Source organism: Furipterus horrens, unplaced genomic scaffold (genome assembly GCF_987537825.1).
Source record: "Furipterus horrens unplaced genomic scaffold, mFurHor1.1.pri manual_scaffold_4, whole genome shotgun sequence".
In the NCBI taxonomy this organism is placed as follows: Eukaryota; Metazoa; Chordata; class Mammalia; order Chiroptera; family Furipteridae; genus Furipterus; species Furipterus horrens.
The window spans coordinates 86531228-86543568 of record NW_028327174.1 but is presented as its reverse complement, the minus strand read 5'-3'; the positions used below and the strand labels follow the sequence as shown (position 1 = coordinate 86543568).

Here is a 12341-nt window from a genome sequence, read left to right as displayed (position 1 = left end):
CCCAAGGGGCGAGAGAGGGACTCCCAAGGCGTAGCTCAGAAGCCCTGAGGCTAGAGCACAGGCTACTGTGTGTGCACACGTGCATGCGTGCACAAGCACCCCAGCCGGATCCAACAGGCGCCAAACGAACGCGCTGGCCACTGCGGGCGCGGGGGTGTTACAGGTGCGTGACCACCACCGCACGCAGGCACACACCATGGCCGCCAGGATCAGGAACCTCTGACCCGCCTCAGTAGACCAGCTATGGATCCAGAAAAAGAAGACAGCACACAAAGGCTGAACTGACCTCCCTTTCACACTAATTAAATAGAATATAACTACTATATAAATCTAATACTATACAATTCCACTTTCTTACTATATTCTGCATTCCTCCCTCTTTTTCTTTTATTATTATTAACATACAATGTAAATATTACATACTGTCTTGCATAGTCTCGACACTACTTGCTACTATTATTAATCTATCATCCCCACTCTCAAAAAACATATTTTTCCTCATTAAAAACAACTCTTATCTATTCTTCCTATAGTATAAAAGCCTAACCTCTCTACATTTATATTAATACTGGCTCATTTCCTGACGATAGTGGGATAGAGGGTGGGGAATATTTTTGAGAGTGTGGGTTTCCTGCCTGAGTTGTGTGTTTATGTTTTTAACAGCGTCTCCACAAAAGAACTCAAGACAAAGTGGACAGAGCGACTCTCAATCAACTAGCCAGAAGGAAGGTCCCACCAAAGAGCATCTGATATATAACCAGGCAGCATAAACGAACGACATAAAGGGTATCCCAAAAACATCAGGCTCAGGAGATCAAAGAGACCCACAGATCTCCTATAAAGAATCTCATACCACAAAGGTGGGAAGTCAAAGCAGACAAACCCAAAAAACAAAGACAAACAAGAAGAATCCAACATGGTAAGATGCAGAAACAACCTCTCAATGAAAAAAAAAGAGGAATCCCCAGAAAGAGAGGTAGATAGAATAGACATAGCCCAAATGTCAGACATGGAATTCAAAACAGTGGTGGTGAAGAAGCTCAATATACTTGACAACCTCAAAAACAACTACGACAACCTCCAAGGAAGTTACCAGCAGCTCCAAGAAAATTACAGGGAAATTACGGAGAACTACACCAGCATAAAAAAGGACATAGAAACTATCAACAAGAACCAGGAAGAAATGAAGAATACAATCTCTGAACTGAAAAACACAGTAGAATCAATCAAAAGCAGGCTAAATGAAGCAGAGGATCGGATCAGTGAGTTAACAGGACAACGTAGAAAAAAAGTCCCAGACAATACAACAAAATGAAAAAAGATTGAAAAAGTATGAAGACAATGTAAGGGAATTACAGGATAGCATGAGGAAAAATGATACCAGGATCATTGGAATAAAAGAGGGACAAGAAGAGGAACGAAGAACAGAAAAGCTGATAGGCGAAGTAATGACAGAAAAATTTCCCAACCTCATGAGAAAAAGTTATTCATGTTCAAGAAGCACAGAGAGTCCCAAAGAAGAGGAACCCCCAAAAACACACTCCAAGGTCGTCGTCGGCATCCGTCCGTCTCGAGAGACGATGGTGTAGCTTCTACTGAAGCTACAGAGCCTGGGCAGGGTGATATGGAGGGTCTGCTGTTGCCCATGCAGCAGACCCCCCCTCTCTTCGCAGCTGAAGGGTCCAAGGGAAAGACGGAGTCAATACAGCTTGGCTTCAGGTGCGCCGCAGGAGTTGCCGGTGTTGACTACAACGTCAAACCGCCTTAGGGACTCCGGCTCCGGATTTTCTGTCGGGGTTTACTCCCTTAGCCTTTCCCCTGAAGAGGTATGCCGCAAGGCAGCGGAGGTTTTTTGGAGTCAGAGTTTTCCTTCTCTGACACTCCAAGGTACATCATAATTAAAGTGGCAACATTCAAAGACAAAGAGAGAATCCTAAAAGCAGCAAGAGAAAAACAGCAAATAACATACAAGGGAGCTCCGATAAGGCTATCAACTGATTTCTCAACAGAAACACTACAAGCCAGAACGGAATGGTCAAAAATATTTCAAGCAATGAAAACCAAAGGCCTACAACGAAGAATACTCTACCCAGTAAGGCTCTCATTCAAAATAAAAGGTGAAATAAAAAGTTTCCCAGACAAAGGAAGACTAAAAGAAGACATCTCCACCAAACCAGCATTGCAAGAGATGCAAAAGGGAATGTTTTAAGAAAAAGAAGAAAAAAGAGGAGAGGAACACGGTACAAAGGGAAATAAATAAATACATGTCAATAATAACCTTAAATGTAAATGAATTAAATGCTCCAATCAAAAGATATAAGGCAACGGAATAGATAAGAAAATAGGACTCACATATTTGCTGTCTACAAGAAACACACCTCAAACAAAAGATTTACACAGACTGAAAGTAAAGGGATATAAAACAGTATTCCAAGCAAATGGACATGAAAAAAAAGCTGGGGTAGCCATACTCATATCAGACAAAACAGATTTCAAAGCAAGGGTAATAAAAAGTTATAAAAAAAGACATTTCATAATACTTAAGGGAACAATCCATCTAGAAGATATAACACTGATAAACATATATGCACCCAACATAGGAGCACCCAAATACATAAAGAAAATACTAGAAGACCACAAGAAAGATATTAACAGCAACACACTCATAGTAGGGGACTTTAACACTCCATGATCAACAACAGACAGATCTTCGAAGCAAAGAAACACCAAGGATATACAAGCACTGAACAACACACTAAACCACATGGACTTAACTGATATATATAGAACTTTTCACCCCAAAGAAGCAAAATATACATTCTTTTCAAATGCACATGGGACACTTTCAAAGATAGACCACATGATAGGACACAAAACAAGCCTCAACAAATTCAAGAAAATTGAAATTGTGTCAAGCATCTTTTCAGACCACAATGCTTTGAAACTATAAATCAACCTCAGAGAAAAAAATCAAACACACCCAAACTCATGGAGAATGAATAACATGCTATTAAATAATGAATAGGTTAACAATGACATCAAAGAAGAAATCAAGAAATTTTGGGAAACTAATGATAATGAACACACAACAGCCCAAAACCTATGGGACATAGCAAAAGCAGTCCCGAGAAGGAAGTTTATAGCAATACAGGCATATCTGAAAAGGAGAGAAGAATCTCAAATAAAAAATCTAACCCTACAGTTAAGAACTAGAACAGCAACAACAAAGCCCAGGGAGAGTAGAAGGAAGGAAATCATCAAGATCAGAGCAGAATTAAATGACATAGAGACTAAACAAACAATTCAAAAGATCAACAAAACTAGGAGCTGGTTCTTTGAAAAGATAAAGAAAACCGACAAGCCTTTAGCCAGGCTCATCAAGAAAAAAAGAGAGAGGACCCAAATAAACAAAACCAGAAACGAAAAAGGAGAAATCACGACTGGTACCACAGAGATACAAAAAATTGTAAGAAATTACTACAAACAACTGTATGGCAAAAAATTTGACAACCTAGAAGAAATGGACAAATTTCTAGAAACATATAACCTTCCAAAACTGAATCAAGAAGAAGTAGAAAGTCTCAACAGACCAATAACACAGAAGGAAATTGAAACAGTAATCAAAAATCTCCCGGCACACAAAAGCCCTGGACCAGATGGCTTCACAGGCGAATTTTACAAAACATTTAGGGAAGAACTAACTCCTACCCTCCTCAAACTATTCCAAAAAATCCAAAAAGAGGGAAAAAATCCCAAACTCTTTCTATGAAGCCAGTATTACCCTAATTCCAAAACCAGGTCAAGACACAACAAAGAAAGAAAACTACAGGCCAATATCACTGATGAACATAGATGCTAAAATCCTCAACAAAATGTTGGCAAACAAGATCCAGCAATACATCAAAAAGATCATACATCACGATCAAGTGGGATTCATCCCAGGGAAGCAAGGATGGTTTAATATTCGCAAATCAATAAATATAATACATCACCTTAACAAAATGAAAGACAAAAATCACATGATCATATCAATAGATGCAGAAAAAGCATTTGATAAAGTACAACACCCATTTATGATGAAAACACTCAGCAAAATGGGAATAGAGGGAGCATACATTAACATAATTAAGGCTATATATGAGAAGCCTGAAGCCAACATCATACTCAATGGAGAAAAACTGAAAGCGTTCCCCCTGAAATCAGGAACAAGACAAGGATGTCCACTCTCTCCACTCCTATTCAACATAGTGTTGGAAGTACTAGCCACAGCAATCAGACAAGAAAAAGAAATAAAAGGCATACAAATTGGGAAAGAAGAAGTAAAATTACCAGTATATGCAAATGACATGATAGTATACATAGAATACCCTATAGACTCCACTAAAAAACGACTTGATTAACAATAGTAGCAAGTAGTGTCGACACTATGCAAGACAGTATGTAATATTTACATTGTATGTTAATAATAATAAAAGAAAAAGAGAAAAGAATGCAGAATATAGTAAGAAAGTGGAATTGTATAGTATTAAATTTATATAGTAGTTTATTTAGTGTGAAAGGGAGGTTAAACTAAACAAACAAATAAACAAAAATTAAAGAGGAAGGATGAGAAGGAGAAATGGTATGAGACAAGTTAAAGAAGTAATTTAAAGAAAAATATTTTTAAATGTAAAAATTAAAATTAAAATTAAAAAGAAATTTAAAAAAATTAAAACAAAATAAAATACAAAAAAATTAAAATAGAAATAAAAATTTTAAAAAATACAAAAGGAAAGTTTTTTCTCAGTTCAGCCTTTGTGTGTTGTCTTCTTTTTCTGGATCCACAAGTGGTCTAATGAGGCGGGCCAGAGGTTCCTGATTCTTGCAGCAGCGGTGTGCGCCCATGGTGGCTGGTGCGTTTGTTTGGCGCCGGTTTGACCCGGCAGGGGTGCTTGTGCACGCGCCCACGTGCACGCGCACGGTGGCCTTCGTGCTAGCCTCAGGCCTGCCGAGCTGCAGCCTGGGAGTTTGTGTCTTGCCCCTTAGAGTGGGGCCCCGGACAGTTGTGCACAGTGAAAGTGGGCGTCTGTGAGTCACCACTGTCTGTTCCCATGCTGCAGCCTCCTCCAGTTCCCACACCCGCCTGGGCGGGCACGAGCAGAGCCCCTGCAAGTGGTCTGCGCTCCCGCCTGGCACCCACTGGGGCTGGCCTGGGGTGTCTGTGCACAGTCTTCTGTGTGCCCAGCGGGCCCTCCGTGAGCCCGTTGGGGCACTGACCTTATGTCTTTTGGGGTGTGTCTGAGGGGCACCTGGACGCGTGGCCCCGCGCACCTGGGCCAGTGAATGAGGGCACTTCCCTGTGCGTGCCTGCGCGATCCAAGGGGAGGGTTGGGCAGTGGGCGAGCGCACTTCTGCGCCTGCGCTCCTCAAGAATGTTCTATCACCCCTGACCTTTCCTCCCCTCTCCGCAGTACAGAAGAGAAAAATATAAAGGAAAAACACGTTCTCACATGTACAGCAGTAGGCTGTTTCCTGTCTTTAAGCGCCAGATGCCACCTGGTCCACTCTTGGCTCTGCCAGCGGGCAGAGATCCGCTCTCCTCCCAATTCCTCTCTAGGGAAGCCTGTGGTCACCAAAAAGCCTTTGTGTACTTCCATCCGCAGTTCAGGGAGCCAACCCAGTCAGAAATCCCGTCTCGTCCCTTTTTCCTCCGCTATCCTCACCAAACAGATCGTTCCCAGATGGTTTTCTCTAATCCAGCAGTGCCAAGGCTTGACTCCTGCCAGTGTCCAGCTGCTCACTGAGATGTTCTGTCTGCAATCAGTCCAAACTACAGACAAGTCTCGGGAGCCAGAAAGTGCAGCCTCCCCTTACTCCTCCGCCATCTTCTCTGTCTTAAATGCACTTTCTTATGTAACAACCTTTAAACACAAACTTAAAATACCCTGTGATTTAAATTTTTTTAAAAACTTTATTTTTATTTAGAGAGAGGGGAAGGGAGGGAGAGAGAGGGACAGAAACATCAATGTAAGAGAGAAAAATTGATCAGTTGCCTTCCATACTTGCCCTAACTGGGACCAAACTCACAATCTAGGTATGTGTCCTGACTGGTAATCGAGCCTGTGACCTTTTGTTTTGTGGGACAATGCCCACACAACAGAGACCCACAAGTCAGGACTGATTTAAATTTTAAAAATTGAATTCTCATCAAGATTTGGTAACCCTGAAATCCAAGTGGAATAGTAGGAAGTGTTTTTGAGCATAGCAGACTGCCTCATGCCTTATTATAAACACAGAAGAGCCCTGCCCGGGTAGCTCAGTTGGTTAGAGCAGGGGTACCCAGACCAGCACTGGTCTGGACCTGTCAGGAACTGGACCACAGAGCAGGAGGTGAATTTGAATGTAATGTACTTGAATCATCCCAAAACCATCACCCTGACTCTGGGTCCATGGAAAAATGGTCTTCCATGAAACTGGTCCCTGGTGCCAAAAAGGTTGGGGACCACCTAGTTAAAGCATCATCCTGGTGTACCAAGATGATGGGTTCGATCTCCAGTCAAGGCACATACAATGAATGCATAAATAAAAAAACAAATTAATGTTTTTTCCCATCCTTATCTTCCTTCCTCTCTTTCTGTAAAATCAATTTAAAAATTAAAAAACAAAAACAGAAACAGAAGAACTAATTGGTCATGACACAGAGTTATCTTGTTACTGAGAATTGATGTGTCTAGATAATGTGGCAAATGACTATCCAAATCTGAAATAACATTACAGAAAAGCAGATCCAAATGCATTCCCTTATGCTTACCTGTGATTTTTTTGCAATACCTCTTCTCTAAGTCTTAAAAACTCCTCCGTGTTCCGTTCTACATGCTCAATCTTGCACCTCAAAGCTTGGTATTTGGCAAGAGATGGTGGGTTGGGTTTGGACAGATTAGTTTCACAGACATTAACCATGTCTCTTATTAGCTGTGGATGGAAATGACATACAGATGTTAGAATCACCACATACCCAAATACTTATATCAAATTACCTTTTCTTAAAAACATTAGGAAAATAAGCTTTATTCACCAAAGCTTTTGATTAATGTCTGCGTGTGCTGTAAGTGGCATATTAAAGGCAATACAACTTCTGGCCAAGATGGAGGTGTAAGTAGATACACTTTCCCTCCCTCCATAACCATAAGAAGGAATACAACTACCTCAAAACAAAACAAAACAGCAACAACCAGAGCTACCAGAAAATCAAATTGTATTGAAGTCCAGTAAACAAAGATATAAGGAAGTAATACTCATCCAGATGCATAGGAGGTGTGGAGCTGGAGAGTCGGAAGAGGAGAGGACTCGGTGTGGTGGTGGCAGTGGCTATGGCTGCCAGCAGGAAGAGTCACATATTGTAAAAGCCTGGAGGGACACCTGGGAACCATCCCAGTCCCAGGCCAGACTGTGCAGCTCATGGTTATAGCACCAGAAAAATAAAGCCTCATTGCTTCTGGCTGTGAAAACAAGTGGCGGTTGGGGCAGAGAAAGAAACTGCTGGTCTCTCAGGAGAGTTCATTTAGAGGATCACTACAGCCCTAGAACATCCAAAAACTCACCTGCTCTCGGAACCATCACTGGGACAACAGCTAGAGGGGTGCCGGTTGCATACAGAAAGCGGGTAAAGTTACTAGAAAAGGGGCAAGTGCCAAGCAAGTGGCATTGTTCTCTCTCTGAACCCTCCCCCACATACAGAGCCAAAACATGGTGTAATGGGACACCCAGTACTGACAAATACCTAGGGCTCTGCCCTTTACAACACAGCAGGTGCGACAGCTCCACCTAAGACACAGAGCCTAACACAGGAGCCTGTCAAGTTGAGGGGACAGAGAAGTATGACCAAAAAGAGGAAATGGATCAAAGTTCCAGTGGGAGAACTAAGTGACAAGGAGATAGCCAACCTAACAGATGCAGAATTCGAAACACTGGTATTAACAATGCTCACAGAAATGATTGAGTATGGCAAAAGCATAAGGGAAGAAGTGAAAGCTATACTAAGTGAAATGAAAACTCCACACTAAACCAATGGTGAAGGGAAGGAAACCGGATTCAAATAAATGACTTGGAACATAAGGAAGAAATAAACAGTCAACCAATACAGAATGAAGAAACAGGAATCAAAACAAAAAAATGAGGAGAGGCTTAGGAACCTCTGGGACAACTTTAAACATACCAACATTCGAACCACAGGGCTGTCAGAAGGAGAAGAGGAAGAGCAAGAAATTGAAAACTTATGTGAAAAAATAATGAAGGAAAAGTTCTCTAATTTGGTGAACGAAATAGACATACAAGTCCAGGAAGCACAGAGAATCCCAAACAAGCTAAACCCAAAGAGGACCACACCAAGATACATCCTAATTAACATGCCAAAGATTAAAGATAAAGATAGACTCTTTAAAGTAGCAAGAGGAAAGAAGAGAGTTACCTACAAAGGAGTTCCCATTAGACTGTTAGCTAATTTTTCAAAAGAAACTTTGTAGGCAAGAAGGGACTGGCAAGAAGTATTCAAAGTGATGAAAAGCAGGAACCTACAACCAAGATTACTCTATCCAGCAAAGCTATCATTTAGAATGGAAGGGTAGATAAAAGTGCTTCCCAGGAAAGGTAAAAATAAAGGAGCTCATCATCACCAAGCACTTATTAAATGATATGTTAAGGGGACACATTTAAGAAAAAGAAGAAGATCAAAACTATGAACATTAAAATGACAACAAACTCAACTATCAACAAATGAATCTAAAAACAAACAAACAAACAAACTAAGCAAACAACTAGAATAGGAACAGAATCATAGATATGAAGATCATATGGAGGGTTATTAGTGAGGAGGAGGAAGAGAGAGAATAGGATAAAAGGTGCAGGGATTAAGAAGCATAATTGGTTGATACAAAATAGACAGGGCGATGTTAAGAATAGGATAGGAAATGGGTGAAGCCAAAGAACTTACATGCATGACCCATAGACATGAACTAAGCGGGGGAAGGATTGCTGGAGGGAATGGTGGTATTGGGCGGAGTGGGGCAAAGGGAACATAATTGGGACAACTGTATCAGCATATTCAATAAAATACACTTAAAAAAATAAAGGTAATACAGTTAACTCAGTGATAGCAATATACATGATAATAATAATAATGTGGCCCTGACAGTGTAGCTCAGTTGGTTAAGCATCATCCCACAGAGCAAAATGTTCCTGATCAGGGCACATGCCTGGGTTGTGGGAGAGATTCATGGTTGGGAGAATACGAGAGGCAACTGATCAATGTTTATCTCACACATTAGTGTTTCTCTCACTATCTTTCTCCCTTCCTTCCTCCCTCTCTAAAAATAAATTTAAAAGAATTTAAAAATCTTACAAAAATAATAATAATGTACATGAAGATTTCTCATAAAGTGTTATGGGGTACATTATTCCTTTAACCTATACTACAACATTGGACTTACTATTATTAGATCTTATTGCCCTCTTTGTATAGACAAAGAAAGTGAGGCTCTGAGAAGTTAAATTAATTGCTCAGGATCCTGCAGTGAAGAAGGGAGACTGACAAAACAGGAACTCAGATCCACAGACTGCAAGGTCAGTTCTGCTTAACAAAAACTCATTAAGCATGTTCTGTATGTCAGGCATTGAATTAGACTTGAAAGATACAAAGATGCATAAGACATGGGTCTCTTCACCAAGTGGGAACTCAACAAGTTTAATATACTCATTGGTCATGGATATAGGAGGAGGGAATACAGCTCCTGGATAATCTGAATTAGGTTTAATACAGGAATATGTTACTTTAAGCATCTTTGAAACTAAAGGGATACTGATGGAGAGCACTAGGCATTCTGCTGGTACAAGTCTTTATGACTCACTAACCATAAAATAAGGGATTAAGAAGTACAAATTTCTAGTTATAAAAGTCACAGGGATGTACAGCACAGGAAATAACTATGTATAGTGCCTGGTGGGTTCTAGATATATTGGAGTGATCACTTCGTCAGTTATGTAAGTCTAATCACTATGTTGGACACCTGAAGCTAATACAACATTGTATGGCATTGGTAATTGAAAACTAAAATTTTTAAAAATTGATGTATTTTTCTAAATAAAAGTAAAAAATTTCTGTATGGTAAAAGAGAACAAGTTAATCACCACAAACAAATTCATCATAACCAAAGTAAAATAAATAACTGCAAAAAATATTTGCAACTCACATCATAGATGAAGCTCCTTAATTTATAAAGAGGACCTAAAAATCATGAAGAAAATGACCGAGACCCAAAAGAAAAGAGACGAAGGCCATGAGCAGGCAGAAAAAGAAGCATAAACATCCCTTAACCATTTGAAAAGGTGCTCAAGGCTCACCACATGGAGAGGCCACTTCTTATCCATAGATTGGTAAAGCCTAAAATTGACAAGTACTCTGTTGGTACAGATATAGGAAATAGGAACTCACGCATTGGTGGTGGGAGGGCAGAACAGTATCACCCCTGTGAGGGAATCAGACAAAGTCTATCACAGTTACATCATTTAAATCAGCACTTCGACTACCGGGACTGTATCTCAGAGCTATCACTGTACACAGAGGAGATGACAAACACACAAGGTTATTTTGTGTGGCTCTGTTTGTGATAGTGAAGTCCAGAAAGAACTGTAATGTACAGTGACAGGGGATACCGCCCCTGCTAATGTGGCACATCCCACAGTGGACTACTACAAAGATAACCCTCATGTACAGGCATATTAAATGAGGGAAGTAGGTACAGAATTGCAAAGACTGTATACTATTATTATTATTATTAAATCTTATTCCACCCTCTATTTTTATATAAAGTAATATGCTATGTTCTTATCCATATTGATTTGCATAAAGAAATTGTACAAAGACTAAGAAGAAACCAGTAAAAATGTTTATAGGCTGGGGAGAGGGGATGGGTCAGAGGGGAGTATACAATAGAAACTGTTCTGAGTGTACTTTTTTAGTATAATTTTGAATTTTAAATTAGTTATATTATCTATTGAAAATATAAAATTTAAATTAAAAAGTATCTGGATGGGCAGCATCCGTACCCTCTCAGTAGCAAAACCAATGATTAAGTTTCTTTACACTGGATATGAGACAAACTGTGGAATTTACATTTGGAAGGGTCCTGCATCACCTCGTTATTGATTCTTAACTTATTTGGATTAGACTCCTCTGAGAACCTGTTGAAAGGAATAATTTCCCCAAACATGCAAAATTTCATGTCTACAAACTCCTCTGAAGTCTAGGCCAGGCATCTCTGACCTTGTCCCAAGCCCTTCGTGCATGAATGAGACGACTCAGAGCCCAAGAAGAACATGGGTTTGTTCAGGGTGGGATGGACCCTGGCTGCCTTCCTGCCTTCTTCTTAATTGCTAAGGAGCCCTGCTCCTCCCCAACAGCTTGAGGGGGATGACCCATTTCTGAGCAGTCACTGTAACTCCCTTCTCCTGGCCAGTGACTGCCTCAGGAATGTACATGATCCAATTCTGACCAAAGAAATAAAAGTCTTCCAAGGGCTTCCTCTAAGAGACACCAAAAAATATGTTCTGGGTGGGATGCTATGAACTACTGTAGTTGTAAGCTGATGGTAAGGGGAGCCAGGCTAAGGGAAACTGCCATTCTACAGGCAGGTCAGAGATGTAACCTTGAAGTGAACTGGACGAGCAGCCACTGTACATCTAGACTTCTGGTTATACAGGGTGATAAGTGTCATTGTTCCAGTCAGTTGCAGCTCTCTGTTTCTTTGCAGATAGAATCTTAACTCAACTCCTGATCTGGAAAATTATTTTACTGGGCAGCAATTCTAAACATATTTGCAACTGTACTACTATCCCAACACATTCCAGTTGGGAAATATGGTTCAGATAACTTCCATAAGGACCAAAAACATTCTAAAATGGCTAAGCATTTTTTTTGTGTGTGTGTGTGCAAACTCTAGATATAACTTCTGTGACTCAATGTTAACTTGTTCATCAGATTTGAAAAGACCCCACCCCCAACATATTTTAAACTGAATTCTATATTCCAGAGATTTACCTGGCAGAGGTCCTGATTCTTGGCTAATAGTCTCAGGTTAACTTTCTCTGTTGCGGTACCTCGGTGAGATATCACTCTGTAGAACTCAGACATCATCTTTTGTAATTGTTCTTCTGTCTCTCCATTTTTCAGTGCTTCCTTTATTAGGAGGAGAATTCCCTCTGCTTTGCTGACCTTTAAACAGAAGATGATACATGCTTATTAAAATTAGATCTTGATAATCATAGAGAAAGTGAAGAAATGTATAAAAATAGCTAAAACAGTTCTTAGA

The 12341-nt window shown here is 40.2% G+C and overlaps 1 protein-coding gene across 4 annotated transcripts in view; it reads right to left on the bottom strand.

Annotated features, from left to right (window-relative positions):
- The window catches only part of PARP4 (poly(ADP-ribose) polymerase family member 4), a 136894-nt gene that overhangs the window by 92598 nt on the left and 31955 nt on the right, over positions 1-12341 (bottom strand). For all 4 annotated transcript variants that reach the window (XM_090273714.1, XM_090273716.1, XM_090273717.1 and 1 more), the window contains exons 9-10: positions 12071-12244; positions 6791-6951 (exon numbers count right to left, since the gene is read on the bottom strand). In XM_090273714.1, coding sequence (XP_090129840.1) covers positions 6791-6951; positions 12071-12244 — 335 coding nt within the window. The remainder of the gene's footprint in view (positions 1-6790; positions 6952-12070; positions 12245-12341) is intronic.